General features: G+C 43.1%; 1 protein-coding gene across 8 annotated transcripts in view; it reads left to right on the plus strand.

Annotated features, from left to right (window-relative positions):
• The window catches only part of LOC135545985 (protein diaphanous homolog 2-like), a 626,286-nt gene that overhangs the window by 205,939 nt on the left and 393,379 nt on the right, over positions 1-26,968 (plus strand). For all 8 annotated transcript variants that reach the window (XM_064974017.1, XM_064974023.1, XM_064974020.1 and 5 more), the window contains 3 exons: positions 282-346; positions 1,548-1,652; positions 12,420-12,785. In XM_064974017.1, coding sequence (XP_064830089.1) covers positions 282-346; positions 1,548-1,652; positions 12,420-12,785 — 536 coding nt within the window. The remainder of the gene's footprint in view (positions 1-281; positions 347-1,547; positions 1,653-12,419; positions 12,786-26,968) is intronic.

The raw sequence follows: 26,968 nt of genomic DNA on the forward strand, positions 1-26,968 counted from the left end.
GGGGCTTGGTTTTTTTAAATGAAGGTCAGCAAACCTGCCGAACAGAATACAAATTCCCAGGGGGATATGTGAAAAAGAAGGAGATGACAGGTTCTTCACTCATTACCTCTATTTCCTTTCTCTTTCTCTCTCTCTCTCTCTCTCTCCGTTGTAATATTCACTTTACGTTTGATGTGGAGTCTTAAATAGGATGTTAACAATGTACAGTATAATTGAGAGAATCAGAGTCACTTCATGGTTGCTTACTGCCGTCACTGCTGTCGGCCCCTTTTGTCTTACAGATCAGTGCGTGGATAAAGCCAAAGTGGATGAGAGCGATCTGAAGGCTGCTGAGTTCTCCAAGAAGGTGAAGTATAATGCATCAACCTCTCAATGCCATTGGTATGCCACCACCACACTCCCATCAGAAACGTTTTTCCACCTAGAGCTCCCAGACAAGCTATTGATTTCTGGGCCCTGATCAATAGCTGGCAACAGAAGTACATGATCTGTCTCAGTTTTGCAAGGATCAATGCCGATGCTCCAACATATAAACGTGTTTGTGTCCGCGACGGGGTGCGAGTTACGATATGTACAGATACTGTTCAGAACCCTTTATGGACATGTCATTGCAATAGGGGCCTTGAAATAACCAGTTTTCTCATGTATTAACTTATTACTTTAGGTCATTTTGTGCATCAAAGACACACCGGAGAGGAAACAGTTCAGAAAACTCTCTGAGATGTGTTTTATGAGTTACATTTTAGAATAAAAGCTACAGTGTTTAGGGAAGAATGGAGTCTCCTCTCATCCGCTCAGCCCAATGTGATAGCATACCTTCTGATGCTTTTATGTACTTTAGAACTGGGTTGCAGTACTTTATTAAGCGTCCACACTCATCTTCAAAGGAAGGACAAATGTACTTAATTCCAATGTAATGATAGACAGTACATTTAATCAGTTGACACGGTATATTTTTCAGTAGAACAGTAATACTGTGTGAGTCATTGGTCCATCCAACAGAATCCTCCAGAAGTGTTGTGACTCAGACCATTATGTCTGATTAAAGGCAGGGTAGAGTTTGGTACTCAAGTACTCCTCTCTAAAGGCTTGGTCAAGTATCACCAGCCAGCAGATGCCTCCACTCCCCACATCATCCCTGCCTCTGTGTGGTGGGGGAAAATTAATTTGTTTAGCAGATGCTCTTATCCAGAGTGACTTACAGTAGTGAGTGCATACATTTGTGTACATCTGAGGTGTCCTGGAATGCGAGCAGTGACCGCTCCTGTGGTGACAGAGAAAACATTGTCCTGACACTGGTTGCTTTCCCACAAGGTTAGGTCCATCACCAACACATGAAAGCCAGACCCAAAACACAGACAGAAGACGACGGGGTAGAGGGCCACCAGAGGCCTATGAATAGAGATGGGGGACAAGTGCATGCGAGGCTGTGTTTTTTTGTGTATGTTGACATGCCCCGCAGTAGGCCGTTCTCTTGAGACACCCTGGCCCTAACCAGAGTGTGTGTGTGTGTCTGTGTGTGTTTGTGCTGTGTTGAATTGTTGCAGTTCGATGAGGAGTTCAGCGCTCGGCAGGATGCCCAGGCCGAGTCCCAGAAGAAGGAGGAGAAAATCAAAGAGCTGGAAGGGCAGATCTGCAACCTGAAGACCCAGGTAATGACACCAGAGGAGGGGGGGGGGGCATGCACACCCACAACCCCAAACTGCAGTCTGAAGCCACATGCTCTCCATAGAGGTGTTGTACAAACCCAGTATTGACAAGAGAATGGGAAATAAAGGAAACACTAAACCAAGATTGGGGTTAGCATCTAACATTGATCACATCATATGAAAGAAGGCATTTAGTTGTTTCTCCAAAGCATGATGGTCCAAGTTAATCCGGTTGTGAGGAAAATGACTTTTACTAATTTGGTCAAATTGAAACCTTTCTACCCCAATCACAGATGCGAGACTCCTTCTAAGTGGTTATTTTTCAGCCATGTGGGAGCGTTTGATTCAATAAAGGGTCAATCTTCTTTTTAAAATCTTGCATTCGATATTGGGTGAATTGCTCCATGGGAGCCTGTTCCATGCAATTGTATCATCAAAGAGATGGATTGCATTTATTCTCTGGCCTTGGCATCCCTGTCTCTTCCAAACAAAACCCCTCAAACCTGAGCACAGAAAATTACTGCTATTTCCTCCTTAACCCAATTTTAAACACTTCAGTGCTGCCTTGAGACGAAAGGGCAGTTTGCTTCCCTGCTTACCGAATTTAATATAAACCAATGCTGAAAGATGGCATGGCATCCAGTATCCGAGATTGTTTTTCTCCAAACTAAATTCTGTTGCAGTTGCAAATGTCCACGCTCCCCCATCCCATCCCTTTTCCGCACCTGCACATTTAGCCCTGTCACGCATCGCCGGGACTTTTCCCAAAGACAAGTGGCTATCATTAAGATCCCTGGCAGCCTCAACGACCATTTATTCTCATTTAGGTGCAGCGCGCGGCTTGGCCTTCTTCCTGGCCAGGCCAAGGCTAAGTTCCTTTTCTTTCTTCCCCGATTGCACTTCATTTGTGTGCAGTCCTCACTCCCCCACTTCATCTGCCTGAGTGCCATGTCGACACTCGTTACCTGCTCTCTCGGCCAAACTCGTTCATCATTCGCTCAGCGCCCCAACGACTGCCCACCCGCCTCCCGCACATATTCATGAGGCCGCCACGGTGGCTGGGGCTCCTCCGCACCTCCTTCCCCCTCATCACTTTCTATCATCCCTTCTTTTTCTTTGCTCTCTATCACTGCCTTTCTATCTCCCTCTATCTTTCTCTTTCTCCTGCTCTCTCTCTGCATCAGGCAGCGTCAGACTCTGCTTACCTGCTTTCCCTGAGTGCTGCTTTTTATGTACTCTTATTCTAGGCCCCCAGTCTTTTGAAGCCAGTCTGTTTGTGGTGCATTAACAGGTAGTGTAGCAGAGTGAAGCCCCCGAGAGTCAGCTCCTTCTCTTCCTGCCGTCTGTGAACGCTCCTTCAAATGCCTCGGTGCGGCTGGAGCTTTGCACATCAACAGACATCTGCCACAGCAGGGAAACATCTAATGCGCTCAGTGAGAGCTCCCATGAATATGGCTAGAAGTTCTTCAAGTAACATCCCGTGGGTGTGTTGGCACGGCCTAAAAGGAGGACGATGTTAACATGTATGTTGTCAGGAATGCGCTCATGGTCAAATTGGTTCCTTTATTAAATGTGTTTCATAAGGTTGTTTTCCCGAAAGGTTTCAGCTATTGCACTGGAGGCACGTAGAGGGACAGAAAGAGAGAGACCCGTGCCTTTTGAGTTGGAGGTAGGAGGTTGCTCAGTAGGAAAGCTCTTGCTAAGAACAGACACGCGTCGTCAATTTCATCTCTTCAGGCATAGTACATGTGTCATAGCTCTCAATATGTCCACGGCTTCCTGGCACATATTATTTTGTTTATCTCACAACACGTTATCAGGAGGTACACATTTTGTAATCACAGCAAAACTTTGGTTGCGGTGTGGAAATCTTGCAATGCAGCACACTTGAAATGGGAAAATGTAGGCGCTAGCAAGATACTCCCATTTTAATAAGACAATTATTTAAATTATAAAGTGTGTCCTTCTCGATGATGTCGCCTACACAAAGACTAGACATACAGGCCTTTTTCTTCCTTTGAAAACTGAGTTTATAGTCGACCTGTTTAAAAGGGTTGAAACTGCAACAGCCGAAGGACTAAAGCCTTTGTATTATGCAACCTAATCCACCTCTGACACGGTGTTGTACAAAGCCATTATCTTCCGGAGCGATGCACCTCTATATCCATGCAAAGACACACTACACTCAGATTCTTCATCAAAGCTGCTGTGGTGGTGCATCTGCCATTTTATTGAATATGAATGAAGTTGGAAAGCTGTTCACATCTCGTCGACAGAGCCCTTCATGGAAATAAAAGCACACGCGTCTCACTCTTGTCTCCTAACCCCTACGACTTCACCTTGTCTGTGAACCGACACATTTAATGAGAGTCTGTCTCAGGGAACTTTCACATTGCAACAAGCAGACCCCTTTTGATGTCTGTTTGATTATCCCCCACGATCCGATCGAGCACAGGAATGGCCTGTAAACATTGACAAAACTGAATGAAAACACAACAAATGGAATTAATCCACCTTCCAACCCGTACGAACCCACCTCTGCTCAGAGAGAGCGGGGGAGGTGTTTGTAGAATTGGATAAGGGTGAGATAAATAATTTAGAGGTGTGGTAGGTACCTTGGACCTACCTGTGTCGTGCCATTATTGGGCTTACACAACCTGGCGGCCATGTAGCTGAACCAACATGGTTAGGAAAAGGTTGGAAGGCGTAGCAGACTACTCTCTGGCTCTGCCAGTCTACCTGCTGTTTCTCTGGCTATTACATCTTAAAACATATGTTTTTGTACATTATTTCACTACCTTATGTTTAATACATGTGTATTGTCTACTATATTGTACTCATGTTAATGTACTTAAGCTACATCAATCATAGCTGAAGAGTCTAAACTATGCTTGTGAGGTTAAACTTTTGTTAAGACACGACATGCCATCCACTTTCCCTTGGGATATGGTCTTTAAAATATAGCTCCTCTGTACATGAGTGTTTTGTGTACTGTACCAGTGTAATGTACTTAAATTCCATCCATCGCAGCTGAAGTCTAGGCTAGGCTTGAACTGTTAAAGTTCATGTTTTGTTAAGACACTGTATGCCATCCACATTCCTCAGGGGATATGGTCTATAAAATGGAGATTGTCTATGGTCTTGAACTCTCCATAGTTAAGGATGGAGTGTAAAAGTTCCCTATTCACCTTCCATTTTGCACTTTATGACCAAGTTCAAGAAATGGAAGTCCTTATTCGGTCTCCTTTATGGAAGTTTCTACCTCCTTTTCCATTATACATGTTAAATATTTAATACTCCTCAGTCCACAGTAAAGGCAAACTCTGTAAGAACAACTCCATATAAATATGTTTCACTACACGGTTGAGTATGTACCATCTACTCAACGGCTGTTGTTAAGATGTTAGAATGTTAGAACTTTTGGCACATTTGTCTTCGGGATAAAATACACACACACACACACACACACACAGTTGAAGTTGGAAGTTTACATACACCATAGCCAAATACATTTAAACTCAGTTTTTCCACAATTCCTGACATTTAATCCTAGTAAAAATTCCCTTTCTTAGGTCAGTTAGGATAACCACTTTTATTTGAAGAACGTGAAATGTCAGAATAATTGTAGAGAGTGACTTATTTCAGCTTTTATTTCTTTCATCACATTCCCAGTGGGTCAGAAGTTTACATAGATTAAATTAGTATTTGGTAGCATAGCCTTTAAATTAACTAATACTTGGGTCAAATGTTTCGGGTAGCCTTCCACAAGCTTCCCACAATAAGTTGGGTGAATTTTTGTCACATTCCTCCTGACAGAGCTGGTGTAACTGAGTCAGGTTTGTAGGCCTCCTTGCTCGCACACACTTTTTCAGTTCTGCCCACAAATGTTCTATAGGATTGAGGTCAGGGCTTTGTGATTGATGGCCACTCCAATAGCTTGACTTTGCTGTCCTTAAGCTATTTCTCACAACTTTGGAAGTATGCTTGGGGTCATTGTCCATTTGGAAGACCCGTTTGCGACCAAGCTTTAACTTCCTGACTGATATCTTGAGATGTGGCTTCAATATATCCACCAAATTTTCCATTCCTCATGATGTCATCGATTTTGTGAAGTACACCAGTCCCTCCTGCAGCAAAGCATCCCCATAACATGATGCTGCCACCCCCATGCTTCACGGTTGGGATGGTGTTCTTAGGCTTCCCCCTTTTTCCTCCAAACATAACTATGGTCATTATGGCCAAACAGTTCTATTTTTGTTTCATCAAACCAGTGTACATTTCTCCAAAAAGTATGATCTTTGTCCCCATGTGCATTTGCAAACCGTAGAGTGGCTTTTTTTATGGCGGTTTTGGAGCAGTGGCTTCTTCCTTGCTGAGTGGCCTTTCATGTTATATCGATATAGAACCCGTTTTTCTGTGGATGTAGATACAGTTGTACCTGTTTCCTCCAACATCTTCACAAGGTCCTTTGCTGTTGTTCTCTGGGATTGATTTGCAGTTTTCACACCAAAGTACGTTCATCTCTAGGAGACAGAACACGTCTCGTTCCTGAGCGGTATGATGGCGGCTTGGTCCCATGGTGTTTATTCTTGCGTACTATTGTTTGTACAGATGAACGTGGTACCTTCAGGCAATAGGATATTGCTCCCAAGGATGAATCAGATTTGTGGAGGTCCAACATTTTTGAGGTCTTGACTGATTTATTTTTATTCTGACCCATTGGAATGGTGATTAAGTGAAATAATATGTCTCTTAACAATACTTTTGTGGAGTGAAAAATGAGTTTAAATGACTCCAACCTAACTGTATGTAAACTTACGACTTCAACTGTATGAGATGGAAAAGTGGTGAATGTGATTTGCTAGAACATATTTCAACACAGCGTTCCAAAGGGATTGAATGGATTTTGAGGATACAAATACTTGTCTACCACTGTGTTATCATATAAATGGCTGTATCTATGCTTTGTAGATGACTAGGTTTTTTCATCTAATACCCAGTACAACTTTATGGGATGGTGACATTTTAATGCTGTAAAATATTTGCTTGTTTGAGGATATTAAATAAATGTGAACTTGGTATACCATCTGACAGGTAGTACAGATGCAACAGACAGACAGACAGACAGACAGACAGTACTAATTTCATCATAACCATGTTTTAACTGTATCAGGGAATTTCTCTATAACATACCCCTCTGCTTTACCTTTTTCTGTGTTTGATGTTAGCCTCTGTTCTCTGTTAACAAAAGTACTGTTGTTCCTTTTATCTGTCTAGCTAACCACCCTCTCTGTGTCCCTCTCTGTTGCTCTCTGTGTCTGTGCGTGTGTCTGTGTGTCCTTTGTGTCTGTGTTTGCCATCTGTCCAGTTAACTAGCGAAACAAACAAGCTTAAAGAGGCTCAGAAACTCATCAGTGAAGCTGTGAGCAAGGTGCAGGTGGGTGATCCCTTTGCATCCGGGTCCCTCCCTTCCCTTTTTCTTTCTGTTATTAACGTGATTGACCGGTATTGCCTGGACATTGAGAAACCTAATCTTCAACCAGAAACTAAATCAACTCACCCTCCAAGTCAAGTATGATGTTTGCTCTGAACTTTACATATGATTGATGTTTGATAATTATGCAGTGATCTACATTATATTCCTTTGAAAACACAGAATCTGATTATAGGGCCACACTCTTGGTGTGTAATTGGAGAAGGAAGTTTGGAGATTGCGCTGAATTTTAATTTTCAAGCATCATACTTAACAAAAAAATTGTATTATATGAATCTGGGAGATGTACTTGAAACCTCTCAACTGAGGTGTTCCATAAAAGATAATCAAATGTGGACATTTGACTGTTGTGATGTAATTCTCCCCAGTAAACACTTTATAATTGAATATATGCTTTGCTCATTAGTGCCAAAATTGGGGGAAGGTTTAATTGCATAATAGTCCAAGTTAATTACCCACCCGTCCGACCTCGTCCCCCCCGTCGAGTTCTAGAAGCTTTGGATCCCTCAATGAACGGATTAGGTTTCATATCACTCCACTCTCCTACAATAGTCGGAGCCCCAGATGAGCCTAGCAAGACGGATAGCCGCCAGGAAGCAATTAGGAGGCATTGCTCACCCCGCCTCAGCTCTCTCTGACTCACATCTAGCCATGATCAGTGACCAGGCTGGAGCTACCAAGACCCAGCCTAAAAACAGCACCATTGATCTAGAAACAGCCTCTTATGCTGAACAAAATATAAATGCAACATGCAAAGTGTTGGTCCCATGTTTTATGAGGTGAAATAAAAGATCCCATACATTTTCCATACTCACAAAAAGCTTAATTGTCGGAAATGTTGTGTACAAATTTGTTTACGTCCCTGTTAGTGAGCATTTCTCCTTTACCAAGATAATCCATCAACCTGACAGTGTGGCTTATCAATAACTTGATTAACCAGCATGATCATTACACAAGTGCCCCTTGTGCTGGGGACAATAAAAGTCAACTCTAAAATATGCAGTTTTGTCACAGATGTCTCACGTTTTGAGGGAGTGCAACATTGGCATGCTGACTTCAGGAATGGCCACCAGAGCTGTTGCTGGATAATTGAATGTTCATTTCTCTACCATAAGCCACCTCCAACATTGTTTTAGAGAATTTGGTAGTACATCCAACCGGCTCACAACCCCAGACCACGTGTAACCATGCAAGCCCAGGACCTCCACATCCTGCTTGTTCAGCTGCGGGATCGTCGGAGACTAGCCACCCTTGACAGCTGATGAAACTGTGTGTTTGCACAACTGAATAATTTCTGCACAATCTGTCAGTAACTGTTTCAGGGAAACTTATCTGCATTCTAGTCATCCTGACCAGGGTCTTGACCTGACTGCAGTTTGGTGTCGTTACTAACTTTGGTGGGCAAATGCTCACCTTCGATGGCCACTGGCACGCTGGAGAAGTGGGCTCTTCACAGATGAATCTCAGGTTTCAACACTACCGGGCAGATGGCAGACAGCGTGTATAGGGTATTGTGGACAAGCGGTTTACTGATGTCAATGTTGTGAGCAGAGTGCCCCATGGTGGCATTTGGGTTATGGTATGGGCATGCATAAGCTACAGAAAACTAACCTAATTGCAATTTATCAATCACAATTTGAATGCACAGAGATACCGTGATGAGATCCTGAGGCCCATTGTCATGCCATTCATCCGCAACCATCATCTCATGTTATAGCATGATAATGTACCCATGTCACAATCTGTACACAATTCCCGGAAGCTAAAAAATGTCCCAGTTCTTCCATGGCCTGCATACCCACCAGACGTCAACCATTGAGCATGTTTTGGGTGCTCTGGATAGACGTGTGTTCAAGTTCCCGACAATATCCAACAACCTCACACAGCCATTGAAGAGGAGCGGGATAACATTCCACAGGGCACAATCAACAGCCTGATCAACTCTGCAAAGGAGATGTGATGCACTGCATGAGGCAAATGGTGGTCACACCAGACACTGACTGGTTTTCTGATCCACGCTCTACCTTTTTTAAAGTATCTGTGACCAACATATGCATATCTGTATTCCCAGTCATGTGAAATGCATATATTAGAGCCTAATGATTTTATTTACATTTACTGGTTTCCTTATATGAACTGTAACTTTGAATTTGTTGCATGTTGCTTTTATATTTTTATTCAGTGTTGTTGTTTCAACCAGAGAAACCAATAAAACCCAAACAAAGCTATGTTGCTAGGTAGAAGGTTCTGGAAGATGTTTGATGATATGATTTTATGGTGTAGGAAAGGAATGGTACACCAGTGATTTACCTGTGGGAGAAGGCGGAGGAGAGCGGAGAGATGATGGCGGCAGATCCCTCGGGCGCTGTCAAACGCTGGGTTGATTAGCATTCCGTAGACGAAGCTGGAGGGCCCAGAGCACGGCGGGACGAGAGAGAGAGGGAAAACAAGTGAGCTGGAGCAGCCAGAGCTAGGAGGCTCAGAGGGCTCCTGAATGCAGAAAAGACGGTGCTCTCATTTAGCAGCTAATTTGCTTTCATTCTTTCGTATTAATATTGAAAGAGAAAATGGGCCACGACGGGCTCAGAGATTGACAGACCTATATGGGTGTCGATGGGTGTTGGGGCAGCTTGCTTTAAACGCTCCTCACCACTCTACACCTTTTTAATTTCCTACCTAATAAACTACCCACTGCTGGCATTGTGTAATCAAACACTCTGTAATTGTAATACCTTTAGAAATTAGACTGGTCCCACATTACCCACATAATCGACCGAGTGGGGGGGTGGCAAAATTGGTTTTTGGAAATGACGTTGTGGAAAAGCTGTGGGGCAAACTTTTGGAAAGAAAGACCGTTGTCTTCTAATAAATCCCAAAGGTCAAATCCTATCTACGCTATATGCTGTCTAATTGCCCCCCTCCCCACCGCCTTTATCAATGATTATGTTTATGCTGTAAAGCACTATGATCAGGCAGACTTGTCAAGGGGCTGGCTGGTCTCTGTCCTATCAGTAATGGGTTTAATTTTGCCCCTGTCTACCGCCTAATAGCCTTCCTTTGTGAGACCCATCTTGTCGACTTCAAGATGGCAGAGGCAGCGTTTCTTATCTAGGAGTTAAACCGTGGCCAGACAATCCCCTGGGTTCTCCCCCAATGGTTAGATGTCGGCTGCATATACACTGTGTACACACACGCGTCAATAGGGAACGGAGTGCTCAAGTATGTGAGGATTCGATACAATACATTGTCTAGCCGCAGAACCCCACTGCAATAGATGCCGTTAGCATAGCATTAGCATCTTCATTAACAACTCCATTTCAGGTGGCTATATTTCTCTTAATTCACTTAATCTATTAGCAAAATGCAGATATAACGGCGTCTGATTCAATTAAAAACATCATGAACTCAGACATGGAGCTCCTCTCATGTGAAGAAATGAGTGAGAATAGGGTGTATAATCTTTCCTTAAGTACACAGTAATCACAGAGGTCACCATAAACATGGGCATTCCTTTTTCCTTTTCTGCTTTGTGTAACACTACACTTGTTGAGTGGTGAAATGTAGCATTCATTAAGCCTTAATGACATAAAGAGTCATAATGCCCTAAAGAGTCAAGCTTATAGCGTCATACCCAAGAATAGTTGAGGCTGTAACACTGCCAAAGATTCTTCAACAAAGTACTGAGTAAAGAGTCTGAATACTTATGTAAATGTGATATTTCCATATTATTTTTTTCATACATTTCTAAAAATGTGTCATTGTGGGGTATTGTGTGTAGATTGACAAAAAAATGAAATATAATTATCCACTTTAGAATAAGGCTGTAATGTAACAAAAGTCAAGTGGTCTGAATTCTTTCCGAATGCACTGTATATACTCTAAGGGTGACCTCTGAAGGGTGTATATTTAATAAATAAGGCATGCGGTATATGGCCAATATACTGTACCATGGCTAAGGGCTGTTCTTAGGCACGAGGATACAGCCTCGATGGCCACTGGATACAGCCCTTAGCCGTGTTATATTGGCCATATACTACAAACCCCCTGAGGTGCCTTATTGCTATTATAAACTGTTTACAACCGTAATTAGACAGTAAAAATAAATGTTTTGTCAGACCGTATACCATTGCTTTCAGCCAATCAGCATTCAGGGCTCGAACCACCCAGTTTATAATGGCTTTTTGCGGCCCACTACTAATTACTGGCAGCGTCCCCTGTAGAACATGTGTCACCCAAAGTTCAGCCTTTTCACACATCTGCCCTTTATTGTCTGTATCCTGCCCATGTAAGGGCATCCTCTGTGGGCTATGGGGTGCTTTAAACACACAACACACACACACACTGAAACTCTCACACTCTCAGACTCTGTACTGTACAGCTATTGCACACTCACTGTGCTCCATCCACGCGCATGTCGCCACCAGCGTACTCAACATGTATTAGAGCTCTACAGACTTCTAATGGGAAAGGTGACATACCTCCCTGCAATATTTACCTACAGCTCAATAGGTTCTTGTTTATGTATCTACATACAGTGTGGCAAAAAAGTATTTAGTCAGCCACCAATTGTGCAAGTTCTCCCACTTAAGATGAGAGGCCTATAATATTCATCATAGGTACACTTCAACTATGACAGACAAAATGAGGGAAAAAAATCCAGAAAATCACATTGTAAGATTTTTAATGCATTTATTTGCAAATTATGGTGTTTGTCATAGTTGAAATGTACCTATGATGAAAATTACAGGCCTCTCATCTTTTTAAGTGGGAGAACTTGCACAATTGGTGGCTGAGTAATACTTTTGCCCCACTGTATTTAATGTGTCTGGTAGTCTTAGGGAGCTGAGCGACCCACTTTCTCCAGTGTGAGGTGCTGGCCTCTGGCTGGCTGATAGTGCTCATCCCAGAAAATGACTGCTACAATTGCAATGAGGCTCAAGCCCAAGGGACGATAGCACTTGGACGATAGTCCTCAGACATGCTTTTATCAACTCTCTTCACAAATATACACACACACGTGCTCAAGTGCAAAGAAGCACAAACACACACAGGATCAAGGCAATCATCTGTAATTGAAGTGAGTACGATAATGCCCATCCCTTTCCCCCCTAAATACTCCTACCTCCATCCTCACCCATCACCCAGGTGCATTAGCCGGACTAGTGTAATCCATGTAATGGTGGTAAAAGCTCTGGCCTCCAGGTCCCCGGCCTATGAGTGCTGTGATGACGGGAATGTTGTGTCCCGTCTCTAACATTGCTTTCCCGTCTTTTCAGATCACGGCCGGACCAACGGCGGCTGGGACAGTAGTCCCACCTTCACCTCTGCCGGGGGGGTTGGCACCTCCACCCCCTCCCCCGCCTCCGCCCCCACCAGGCGGCTGCCCTCCCCCTCCTCCCCCACCTCCGCCGCCTCCTGGCATGGCCAGCATGCCCCCTCCACCCCCACCCCCGCCACCTCCAGGAGGAGGGCCACCCCCTCCCCCTGGATGTGGACCCCCACCTCCTCCGCCCATCCCCGGGGGGCCGGGCATCCCTCCGCCTCCTATGATGGCCATGCCTGTCATCAAGCTGCCTTATGGACTGGAGGCCAAGAAGACCTACAAGCCTGAGGCCGTCATGAAGAGGGTCAACTGGTCCAAGGTACAGTAACGCCTCCCCAACACTTGCACGCTTGTACGTGCACACACACACACACAATAAGCTCTGTCTAATTGATCCTGACTATCATCATCTACTCTCTTCCAATAAGTGTACATTGAGGCCGGAAATGAATAAAACAAATCCACTATTTAGTATTGTACCATAATAGACATGTACCGATTTTCCACAGAGACATCGAGTCCCGTCATATGATGTGTAAATCATGAACTTGTTGGATTTGTGTTTGTTAAATCACTGTATACAGTTCTGAATAGAAGCATCGTGCACAGAAAACAGGCCTTTCAGATGTAGCTGTAGGTACAAATCGAGAGAGTGCACTCTATTCAACACTACCCTCGGTCTATTCAGGCAAGCGTTCAGCCACAGGGCACGCTGCTCTGCACTCGGCACCCATTCGAAGAGATCCTCGCGCAAACATTTTCTGCTGCTCGAGTGTCCTTGCATTCACACACACTCTTAGCATTGAATAAAGACAATGTGTTTTGTAACATTCAGACAAATTTGAATACAATATCAATGGGGATCATTCTCTTCATTTGGGCTTTATCCTACTCTGAGTTAATTGATCCATTGCCCTAAGGAATCTTGGAGTTGCAACCAGCATTAATGTAGTGGTGTGTGACCATGCTTTTTAACAGACAAAAGGAAATAGTTTTTGTTCTCCTTGGACTGCAGATTGCTGTTGAAATCACACTGAATCGCATTATAGTTGTATAGCAAGGATGCACATCTTATAAGAGACATTAAGTTTTTCAAATTTTATGGTCATTTCACTTTTAGAAAACATATATAAAAAAAACAAACAACAAGATTCAGTAAATTATCCAGCAACAGCATCAACCAGTTTCTGCAACTCTTTTGTAACTTTTTTACAATTTGTCTCAGAATAGGAGTGAGAGCAAGGATTGCAATGTAACAGGAAACCACGCAATGGAAATGGTAAAGATTGATTACAGCAGCATCCGAAATGTGTTGAAGACGCAGGTTTATGTCACCACTTCTACACCTCATATGCAAATTCCACAGCCGTGCCTAGACCCATGCAGGCCTGGTGATGGGTCATATTATTTATAACATTATACAGCTGCCTGGGATGGGAACTCCTTTGTGGATACAGTTAGAGAGACAACAAGTGAGCCACTTGCATCTCATTATCATCACTGTGTGTGTGTGTGTGTGTGTTTGTGTGTGTGTCATTGTCTGTGTATTTGTCTTTATTTGTGTATTCCTATGTGTTTGTGTGCGTGTGTGTGTGCATGTGTGTGTGTGTGTGCATTCATGAGTGCACCACTTTGGCACATCCGTCTCTGTCCCGGCACGGCAACGACTGAATGTGCGTCTGCATTAACCTTGCCTCCGCAGGCGCTAGGGTTTGGAGATGCAAATGAAATGGCTAGATAGCACTCAAAGGCATTCAGAGCCACCTGAGGAAAAGCAATCTGTGTCTCTTGTGTCTATTAAGTGGTACCAGAGTCATCTGTCTTCTCTGTTCGGAGCAGATGGAGCCATGGAGGTGCCAAGCACTACTGTGGCCTGAGCTTTAAAAAGAAACAGCAGAAGGAGGGACCTAGAATATTGTCGTCATACCCCCCTTTCCTATAACCGCCCCATAACCACTAGTGTACTGTAGCTATATGAATACACACATTTACAGGCTTTAAAAATAAATAGGAGAAACGAAGGACCGAAAAGTTTGCCATCATTCAAACAGCGCCACTGGTCGCCCCAGTTGCATTTGTTATTTGAAATGGGGCAGAGGAGGATCTTGCACCGTGGTAAATTATTGTACACACTCTGCTGTTTTATCACATGTGCCGTGATGTGCAGTGATGTCCAAAGGGAAAAATGGTGTTTGAAGTAACATATTTGTTGTAATATTGCAAACGGACGTTGTAGTTTCACTGCTACGGATTCTATTTTTAAGCCCTATAACAACACGTTTGCTGTAGCTACATATGAAAACATACATTTATTGGTAACTTGATGTTTATACAGTTGAAGTCGGGAGTTTACATACACCTTAGCCAAATACATTTAAACTCAGTTTTTCACAATTCCTGACATTTAATCCTTGTAAAAATTCCCTGTCTTAGGTCAGTTAGGATCACCACTTCATTTTAAGAATGTGAAATGTTAGAATAATAGTAGAGAGAATGATTTATTTCATCTTTTATTTCTTGCATCACATTCCCAGTGGGTCAGAAGTTTACATACACTCAATTAGTATTTGGTAGCATTGCCTTTAAATTGTTTAACTTGGGTCAAACTGAATAGATCCTTTTCACTTCTGATAGCTTGCTAGCCCCGGCCTGCTAGCTGTCTGAATTGCCGTGTCTCCAGCCAGCCCAACCATTCACTGTACCCTTATGATCACTCGGCTACGCATGCCTCTCCCTAATGTCAGTATGCCTTGTCCATTACTGTTCTGGTTATTGATTATTGTTTTATTTCACTGTAGAGCCTCGAGCCCTGCTCAACCAACCATTTATTTCCACCTCCCACATATGCAATGACATCACCTGGTTTAAATGTCTCTAGAGACAATATCTCTCTCATCATCACTCAATGCCTAGGTTTACCTCCAATGTACTCACATCCTACATACCTTTGTCTGTACATTATGCCTTGAATCCATTCTATCGCACCCAGAAACCTGCTCCTTTTACTCTCAGTTCGTAACGTACTAGACGACCAGTTCATATAGCCTTTAGCCGTACCCTTATCCTACTCCTCCTCTGTTCCTCTGGTGATTTAGAGGTTAATCCAGGGCCTGCAGTGCCTAGCTCCTCTCCTATTCCACAGGTGCTCTCATTTGTTGACTTCTGTAACCGTAAAAGCCTTGGTTTCATGCATGTTAACATTAGAAGCCTCCTCCCTACGTTTGTTTTATTCACTGCTTTAGCACACTGCCAACCTGGATGTCTTAGCCATGTCTGAATCATGGCTTAGGAAGACCACCAAAAACCCTGAAATGTCCATCCCTAACTATAACATTTCCCGCCAAGATAGAACTGCCAAAGGGGGTGGAGTTGCAATCTACTGCAGGGATAGCCTGCAAAGATCTGTCTTATTATCTAGGTCTGTAACCAAACAATTCAAGCTTCTACTTTTAAAAATCCACCTTTCCAGAAACAAGTCTCTCACCATTGCCGCTTGCTACAGACCACCCTCTGCCCCCAGCTGTTCCCTGGACACCATATGTGAATTGATTGCCCCCCATCTATCTCCAGAGCTCGCACTGCTAGGTGACCTAAACTGGACATGCTTAACACCCCGGCCATCCTACAATCTAAGCTTGATGCCCTCAATGTCACACAAATTATCAATGAACCTACCAGGTACAACCCCAAATCCATAAACACGGGCACCCTCATAGATATCATCCTAACCAACCTGCACTCCAAATACACCTCTGCTTTTTTTCAACCTAGATCTCAGCAATCACTGCCTCATTGCCTGCATCCATAATGGGTCTGCGGTCAAACCTCATCACTGTCAAACGCTCCCTAAAACACTTCAGCGAGCAGGCCTTTCTAATCAACCTCGCCCGGGTATTATGGAATGATATTGACCTCATCCCGTCAGTAGAGGATGCCTGGTTATTCTTTAAACATGCCTTCCTCACCATCTTAAATAAGCATGCTCCATTCAAAAAATGTTGATCCAAGAACAGATATAACCCTTGGTTCACTCCAGACATGACTGCCCTTGACCAGCACAAAAAACATCCTGTGGCATACTGCATTAGCATCGAATAGCATCAAACCTTTCAAGGAAGTCAGAAACCAATATACACAGGCAGTTAGGAAAGCTAAGGCTAGCTTTTTAAAACAGAAATGTGCATCTTGTAGCACAAATTCAAAGTTCTGGGACACTGTAAAATCCATGGAGAATAAAAGCACCTCCTCCCAGCTGCCCACTACACTCAGGCTAGGAAACCCTGTCACCACCGATAAATCCACTATAACTGAGAATTTCAATAATCGTTTTTCTACGGCTGGCCATGCTTTCCACCTGGCTACCCCTACCCCGGTCAACTGCCCGGCACCCCCACAGCAACTCGCCAAGCCCAAATCCAGATAGCTGATATTCTGAAAGAGCTGCAAAATCTGGACCCCTACAAATCAGCCGGGCTAAACAATCTGGACCCTCTCTTTCTAAAATGATCTGCAAAAATTGTTGCAACCCCATATTACTAGCCTGTTCAACCTCTCTTTCGTATCGTCTGAGATTCCCAAATATTGGAAAGCTGCCACGATCATCCCTCTCTTCAAAAGGGGAGACACTCTAGACCCAAACTAAGGTCTTCTAAGGTCTTCAAACTCCAAGTTGCATGCTCTACAACCGATCGCTGCCCGCACCTGCCAGCCGGCCAGTATCACTACTCTGGACAGTTCTGACTTAGAATATGTGGACAACTACAAATATCTTGGTGTCTTGTTAGACTGTAAACTCTCCTTCCAGACTCACATTAAGCATCTCCAATCCAAAATTAAATCTAGAATCGGCTTCCTATTTCGCAACAAAGCATCCTTCACTCATGCTGCTAATACATACCCTCGTAAAACTGACCATCCTACCGATCCTCGACTTCGGCGATGTCATTTACAAAATAGCCTCCAACACTCTACTCAACAAATTGGATGCAGTCTATCACAGTGCCATCTGTTTTTTCACCAAAGCCCCATATACTACCCACCATTGCGACCTGTACGCTCTCGTTGGCTGGCCCTCGCTTCATACTCATCACCAAACCCACTGGCTCCAGGTCATCTACAAGTCTCTACTAGGTAAAGCACTGCCTTATCTCAGCTCACTGGTCACCATAGCAGCACCCACCCGTAGCACGCGCTCCAGCAGGTATTTCTCACTTTTCAGCCAATTCCTGCTTTGGCCACCTTTCCTTCCAGTTCTATCCTACCAATGACTGGAATGAACTGCAAAAATAACTGAAGCTGGAGACTCATATCTCCCTCACTAGCTTTAAGTACCAGCTGTCACAGCAGCTCACAGATCACTACACCTGTACATAGCCCATCTGTAATATAGCCCATCCAACTACCTCACCCACATGCTGGTTTTACTTATTTATCTTGCTCCTTTGCACCCCAGTATCTCTACTTGCACATTCATCTTCTGCACATCCATTACCCCAGTGTTTAATTGATATTTTGTAATTACTTCACCACCATGGCCTATTTATCGCCTAACCCCCCTTATCTTTCCTCATTTGCACACACTGTATATATATTTTTTTCTACTGTGTTATTGACTGTATGTTTGTTTATTCCATGTGTAACTGTCTTGTTGTATGTTTCAAACTGCTTTGCTCTATTCTTGGCCAGGTCGCAGTTGTAAATGAGAACTTGTTCTCAACTAGCCTACCTGGTTAAATAAAGGTGAAATAAAAAATAACAAAAAAATGTTTCGGGTAGCCTTCCTCAAGCTTCCCAGAATAAGTTGGTTGAATTTTGCCCCCCCCTGACAGAGCTGGTGTAACTGAGTCAGGTTTGTAGGCCTCCTTGCTCACACACGCTTTTTAAGTTCTGCCCACAGAACACGTCTCATTCCTGAATGGGATGATGGCTACGTGGTCCCATGGTGTTTTTACTTGCTTACTATTGTTTGTACAGACGAATGTGGTACCTTCAGGCATTTGGGTATTGCTCCCAAGGATGCACCAGACTTGTAGAGGTCAACAATTTTCTTTCTGACATCTTGGCTGATTTGTTTTGTTTTTTTCCCATGATGTCAAGCAAAGAGGCACTGAAATTGAAGGTCGGCCTTGAAATACTTTCACAGGTACACCTTCAATTGACTCAAATTATGTCAATTAGCCTGTCAGAAGCTTCTAAAGCCATGACATCATTTTATGGAGTTTTCCATGCTGTTTAAAGACACAGTCAACTTAGTGTATGTAAACTTCTGACCCAATGGAATTGTGATACAGTGAATTCTAAGTGAAATAATCTGTATGTAAACAATTGTTGGAAAAATTAATTGTGTCATGGAAAAAGTATATGTCCTATCCGACTTGCCAAAACTATAGTTTGTTAACAAGAAATTTGTAGAGTGGTTGAAAAACGAGTTTTAATGACTCCAACCTAAGTGTATGTAAACTTCCTACTTCAACTGTAGGTAAAGGCCTTATCTTTCAACTGGTTGAATAGCAGGCAGGTACAACCTCACTGTAATTAAATGTTGGAGAACGAGCAGAAGAACTGAAGGAGATATTATAGAGATTGTAGGGAGGGGAGAGAGAAGTAGAACGAAACAGAGAGCTTAGGATGGAGAGTGAGTGTTTGTGTCCGCCTCTTGCTTTTTAAATTCATGCACAGGAGATGTCTCTTAAAACAGCAGGGGGAAAAAACACCAGCTCCGAATAGTAAAAGCAGCCAACATCAATAAAGTTAGGATTTTAACATTTTCAAGCAGCGACACCGTAATGTTTTATCTCCTATGGTTAGAACACCTTACCACTGGGGAACAGCAACACATTTACTGTAAAGTCAGGCAGTTTGCAGCAGCAGTGTGGATGCTGTGGAGAAGTCCCCAACCTCCACCACCATATACCCTCACTTTTAGTGAACTACTGTCCTGGAGCCGCTTAACAACACTTTACTACACTTAATGGGAACATCCTCCCAGTCTATCTTGGAATTAATCCATTTTGGGATGGTGCTTCATGAACTCCTATATGCCACTCTACCAATAATGTGTATTAACCCTGGGTGACTGACAGGGGGCGCTGTATTGAAGCCACCACACAGCCATCTTGGTACTCTTCCATTATTAAATATATTTTGCAAGCTATAGAAATGCATTTATATTGTCTACATTAATTTTTGACACGTTTATTCTATTACAGATACCTTAATGCATACATTTTAAATTATATTATGCGGTCTAAACATACAAATAAAAAATGAAATAATATATTAAAACATTTTCCATTTTCCTTGCTTTTCAATTTACTAATGTTACTGTCCTGGCAACAAAACAATACTTAAGTACATGTAATTTTGTCCTTGAAACATTTAATTGAAATGCTGTACAATTCCATTCATACTTATGGAGGACCGCTCCTACTGGGGAGTGCAAATATGGATGACCAGTGGCTTCAAAATCTCTCAATGGCCAATACATTGCATCAGCAATCCAGGGTTTGTATACAGTGCCTTCGGAAAGTATTCAGGCCACTTTTTTTTGTTACGTTACAACCTTATTCTAAAATGTATTTTTTTTTAAATCTCACCAATCTACACACAATACCACAAAATGAAAATGGGACGTTTTTGCATGTTTATTAAAAACAAAATACAGAAATACCTTATTGACTTAAGTATTCAGATCTTATGCTATGAGACACGAAATTGAGCTCCGGTGCATCCTGTTTCCATTGAGCATTCTTGATGTTTCTACATCTTGATTGGAGTCCACCTGTGGAAAATTTAATTGATTGGACATGATTTTGAAATACACACCACCTGTCTATATAAGGTCCCACAGTTGACAGTGCAAGCCATGAGGTCAAAGGAATTGTCTGTAGAGCTCCGAGACAGGATTGTGTCGAGGCGCATATCTGGGGAAGAGTACCAAAAAATGTCTGCAGCATTGAAGGTCCCCAAGAACACAGTGGCCTCCATCATTCTTAAATGGAATACGTTTTGAACCACCAAGACTCTTCCTAGAGCTGGCTGCCCAGCCAAACTGAGCAATTGGGGGAGAAGGGCCTTGGTCATAGCTCTGTGAGCTCTGTGAGTTTCTCTGTGGAGATGGGAGAACCTTCCAGAAGGACACACATCTCTGCAACACTCCAGATGGAAGCCACTCCTCAGTAAAAGGCACATGACAGCCATGACACCTAAAGACTCTCAGACCATTAGAAACAAGATTCTTTGGTGTCAAGTCTGTTGAAAACCTGGCACCATCCCTACGGTGAAGCGTGGTGGTGGCAGCATCATGCTGTGGGAATGTTTTTCAGCGGCAGGGACTGGTAGACTAGTCAGGATTGATGGAAAGAGGAACGGAGCAAAGTACGGAGAGATCCTTGATGAAAATTTGCTCCAGAGCAAGTGCCTTGCTCCAGAGCAAGCTCCTTTGAACATCTCTGGAAAGACCTGAAAATAGCTGTGCAGCAAAGCTCCCTATCCAACCTAGCAGAGCTTGAGAGGATCTGCAATGAAGAAGAGAAGAAACTCCCCAAATACAAGTGTGCCAAGCTTGTAACGTCATACCCAAGAAGACTCAACACTCTTATCTCTGCCAAAGGTGTGTCAACAAAGTACTGAGTAATGTTATGTAAATGTGATATTTCAGTTTATTTTTAAGAAATTAGCAAACATTTCTAAAAAACTGTTTTTATCATTATGGGGTATTGTGTGTAGATTGATGAGGGGGAAACAACTGTGTAATCAATTTTAAAATAAGGCTGTAACATAACAACATGTGAAAAAAGTCAAGGGGTCTGAACTTTCCGAAGACACTGCACCTCATTGCACTCAACTATAATTCCCTTCTCATGGTTGGGTTCAATAGGCTATGCATAGAGGAGTTCACAGTTGCAGCTCATTCATCCTTCATCCGCAGGTGAACTGCATTCACAGCAGGTTGCCTTGCCAATGGCCATCGAACTTTAAAGTCACCACTCTAACATGGCATGAGTAACCTCCAAAGAGTAGGCGTGTTGTGTCCAATTAACATTTTCTCCTGTCATATGAATCAACCAGTGTAAGTTAAATACGCAAGTGATTCATATTCAAACGGCATTGTTCCATATGGTATGCTGATGGTATTTTACTTCAATGACAGCATGTGTCCATTAATTCAGGGATTAATCAGTGTCTTCATCTAAGGCTGCGTTTTCACAGGCAGCCCAGTAATGATCTTCGGATTAATTATTATCTGTTTGGTCAAAAGACCAATTTGTGCCAAAATATCAGAATTGGGCTGCCTGTGGAAACTCAGCCTCAAATCCTACATCACAGCAGCATGTAATGTTCCGCCCTCTGCTGTTCCATGATTTCCATGGTGCTTCCTTTAGCACAATGGACATTTGCAGTGTTCAGCTGTACATCGGCTCACTTCGAATATAACTTCTGTTGTAAGCATGCACATGATACTGTACACTATATTTTGCAGAGCAGATCCACAGTGTCAGGACCTGATGTGAATTAGTTACAGCAGGGCTGGAGTAGGCCACTCCATAGTGCCCTGAATGGGCCTATGAGGAGGAGAGCGGCCCACAGGCACTACAGTATTTTATCAGGCTATCACCACAACAGCCCTCACACTCTTTCCTATTCTCATTGGCCCTACTCTCCATCATCTCACCCATGGCCACCATTACAGCACTTTGCACCGAGCTGCACTCACTGTCGTTTGCTTGTGTTTCTTTATCGCCTGCATCATTTCTTTTTACAACAAACACCTCCTGTCAAGTGGGGGCCCCTGACTGTCTCTCTAGAGCCGCACCCCGCCCTTGCAACTCGCGTCACTCCGTCTTGTCGAGGGTCTAATAACATAACAGTGCGTCTCTCAGAGTGTCATCACAGTCTGCAGCACTCAACACAACCCGTAATGGACTTCCGAAGGACTTCGCAACACACATTACTAGCCAATTATCAAGCGCAAATACAGCAAGAGGTGGTTATTGTCATTCTGTATGTACAGAAGCCCGCCATCGGGGCCACTGTACGTTACGGCGAGCAACGGTCGGAGCCACAGTATACAAAGGGGCCATTTTGTTCTGCGTGTGTGCCGATTTGAAAGGTGTCTCAATTTTCCTCGGGAGGATTCAACAAGAGTCTCAATTTTTGCTGGGGTCTTCTATGCGCACCTAATTACTTTGCACCGTCACATTTATGTAATCAAGAGATGGCCCTCTTGGTGGTAAGGCTTTCTGTCTAGTGTTTTAATGGACTTTGAGAGCTAGTACTTATGTTGATGTGAAAGGAAAATATATGTAAACCACAAACTAACACCAACATATGTGAACCCTTGCAAATCTTTGATTTTGGTTTGTTTATTTTTTTGTGCCCCACACAAAGACAAAATAGTGGTATTTAGATTGCATGGTAGATTAATAAAGCTAGGTCCAATATATGTACACTTCAGTGCATTCAGAGAGTAATTCAGACCCATTAACTTCTTTAACATTTTCTTACGTTACAGACTTGTTCTAAAATTGATTAAATTAATTTGTTTCCTTGTCAATCTACACACAAAACCCCATAATGACAAAGAAAACGATTTTGACATTTTTGCAAAGAAAAACTAAAACTGAAATATGACATTTACATACATTTTCAGACCCTTTACTTAGTACTGTGTTGAAGCACCTTCGTCAGCGATTAAAGCGTTGAGTCTTCTTGGGTATGACACTACAAGCTTGGCACACCTGTATTTTGGGGGTTTCTCCCATTCTTCTCTGCAGATCCTCTCAATCTCTGCCACGTTGTCTCTCCAGAGATGTTCGGTTGTGTCCTCAAGTCCGGGCTCTGGCTGGGCCACTCAAAGACATTCAGAGACTTGTTGCGAAGCCACTCCTGCATTGTCTTGGCTGTGTGCCAAGAAGGTGAACCTTCGACCCAGTCTGATAACCTGCTCCAGAGCACTCAGGACTTCATCAAGGGTCTCTCTGTACTTTGCTCCGTTCCTCTTTCCCTCAAACCTGACTAGTCTACCAGTCCCTGCCGCTGAAAAACATTCCCACAACATGATGCTGCCACCACCATGCTTCACCGTAAGGATGGTGCCAGGTTTCCTCCAGATGTACATTGCATTCTTGGTCACCTCCCTGACCAAGGCCCTTCTCCACCTATTGCTCAATTTGGCTGGGCGGCCAGCTCTAGAAAGATTCTTTGGTGGTTCCAAACTCAAACCATTTAAAAATGACAGAGGCCATTGTATTCTTGTGGACTTTCAATGCTGCAGACATTTTTTGGTACCCTTCCCCAGATCTGTGCCTCGACACAATGCTGTCTTGGAGCTCTACGTACAATTCATTCGACCTCATGGCTTGGTTTTTGCTCTGACATGCATTGTCAACTGTGGGACCTTATATAGAAAAGTGTGTGCCTTTACAAATCATGTCCAATCAATTGAATTTACCACAGATGGACACCAATGAAGTTGTAGAAACATTTCAAGGATGATAGATGGAAACAGGATACACCTGAGCTCAATTTCGATTCTCATAGCAAAGGGTCTGAGTAATTATGTAATAAAGGTATTTTTTTATTTTTATGCATTTGCAAAATAAAATAATAAAAACGGTTTTTGCTTTGTAATTATGGGGATTTGAGAATAAGGCTGTAAACATAACAAAATGTGGAAAAAGTCAAGGGGTCTCAATACTTTCCGAATGCACTGTATGTTGATAAACACTGGCATATGAACTTTCAAATGAACAAAAATACGCACTAAAGTTTCAATATACCGACGCTGGCTTCTAAGGCAAATTACCTTCAAACTAGGCAGAGAGCCTATAGCTGTAACAATGAAATCCAAAATAACTATCTAAACAGTTATTTGATCAATTAAACTTTACATTTCCTCAATATCACTATCAATACTGCTCAATAGTTTTCATATCAATGGCTAATACATTATACATGTTCACAATATCTTATTATTATTATTGGTAGTTGTATTATTAACTATTATCATTTTTGCATTAGTTTATCCAACACAATTCATTCATTGGCAGTGAGTATGCCTACGGGTCGGCAATAACATATAACTTCAATTCTTTAATAGGCCTAAACAATGTTACAATTTATTCTCTCCTCTCGTGCTTGACCTTTTATAACTACTGTGAGACATTGACAGTAGGAAGGTGTTTGAAATCAGTAGCATATGTGACTGGTAGTAGGATATACTGTACACATAAACAGGGCTAAACAGTTACTAGTATTAGGAATATATAAATACTTGGTAATATAGCAATGGTAATATATACATGTAAACAGTATATATTATATTATAATGATCTTTAGCAGGATAAATACTAATGGTAATGGCAATCAATAATCAATGGACAGCAGCTTAATGGAATAATACATCTAATCAAAAATCATTTAAACTGCAGCGTAGGTTGTGTATGAGTGGGTATGTACGCGGATGGGCATAGAGTCAGTGTGGATAGTCTGTGGGAGAGGGAGAGCAGTAGATGTTAGCCATATAGCAGTCTCATAGCAGTCCAGGGGAATACGCTGTTTAGGGTTCTGTTTGTCTGAGCCTTGATGCACCGGTACTGCCTGCCGGATGGGAGCGTGGAGAACTGTCCATTTCTCGGGGGGATGGAATCTGGCAATTTTTCATGCCTTTCTCAGACACCACCTGGCATGTACGTCCTGAATGGCTGGGAACTCGCCACCAATGATGTGTGGGGCCAGTTGCCATAACAGATGGTGAGTCAACCAGTCAGGATGCTCTCAATGTTGCAGCTGTGGGCCAAGCCACATTTTTTCAGCCTCCTGAGGGAGAAGAGGTGTTGCCGTGCCTTTTTCATGACTGTTCTGGTGTGAGAGGACCATGTAAAGTCTTCAGTGTTGTGGACACCGAGGAACTTGAAGCTCTTGTCCACTGTGGCTCTGTCAATGTGGATGGGGGTGTGCACTCCCTCCCTCATGTTTCCTGTAGTCCACAATCAGCTCCTTGGTCTTGCTGATGCTAAGGGAGAGGTTGTTGTTTGGGGCACCACACAGCCAGTTCTCTGACCTCCTCCCTGTTGGTTCAGGCCTACCCCCACAGTGTCGTCAGCAAACTAGGTGATGAATTTGGAGTCATGCGTGGCCACACAGTTGTGGGTCAACAAGGAGTACATGATGGGGCTAAGCACACACCCCTGAGAGGCCCCTGTGTTGAGAGTCCGCATGGTGGAGGTGTTGCCTACTCTCACCACCTGGGGTTGGCCCATCAGAAAGTCCAGGATCCAGTTGTAGAGGGAGGTGTTCAGTCTCAGGGTACCACGCTCGGTGACGAACTTTGATGACACAACTGTAGTCTAGCTGTAGTCAACAAACATAATTTTCACATGGTAGAGGGCAGTGTTGAGTGCAATTGAGATTGCATAGTCTGTAGATCTGTTGGGGCGGTATGCACATTTGAGTGAGGTGATGTTCCATGCTTTCAATGCATTTCAGGATTACAAATATTAGTGCTACAGGGTGGTAGTCATTGTTGCAGGTAGCCTTAGAGTTCTTGGGAACAGGAATGATGGTGGTCAGCTTGAGACATGTGGGGATTAAAGACTGACACGGAGAGCTGGTCTGTGCAGGCTCTGAGAACGCACCCTGGAATACCATCAGTATGTGTTGACCAGATTAAAAACCTTACTCACGTCGGCCTCGGAGAGTGAGATTACCCTGTCCTCTGGGATGGCGGGGGCCCTCGTGCATGGTACAGACACGTCATTGGATAGATCTACCTTTGTAATCCTTAATAGACTGTAGCCCCTGCCACATGCGCCAAACGTCGGTGCCGGTGTAATAGGATTCCACTTTGTCCGTATATTGTCCTTTTGCCTGTTGATGGTTCTGTGGAGAATCATAGCAGGACATCTTATAAGTGTTCATGTCCTCGGCTGTAGCCTCTGAGTTTGTTGTAATAGCCCTGTGTATGGTAGATCATTCCTTTAGTTTAGCACATAGTTTAACACATACCTCTGTATTAATCTAGGGCTGTTGATTGCTATTTATAGCTATTTTCACTAACATATACAGTACACTCTAATCTTAATTCCTACCCTCAGATGTCCAGACTAGCCCATCTTTCCCAGTACACTACAATTTGACTGTCATTTTGCAATATAACCTTCTATTTTACTGTGATGTGTTACACGGTCCTTGAACAATCAGAGCTGCTTTAGGCCTATATGCAAATAGTCATTGCCATATATGGATTTGTGCCTTCACTTTGAATTGGTCTGTGTTTGCAGCATGAGTAGATGTACTTGTTTTGATCTCAAAACGAGAGCTGCATGTAGCCACCTGTGTACATTTGTTCCTAAATGAGTGTCTTGAAGTAATGATGGACTGTTGTTTCTCTTTGCTTATTTGAAATGTTCTTGCCATAATTTGGACTTGGTATTTTACCAAATAGGGCTATCTTCTGTATACCCCCCTACCTTGTCACAACACAACTGATTGGCTCAAACA

Source organism: Oncorhynchus masou, chromosome 9 (genome assembly GCF_036934945.1).
Source record: "Oncorhynchus masou masou isolate Uvic2021 chromosome 9, UVic_Omas_1.1, whole genome shotgun sequence".
Lineage (NCBI taxonomy): Eukaryota > Metazoa > Chordata > Actinopteri > Salmoniformes > Salmonidae > Oncorhynchus > Oncorhynchus masou.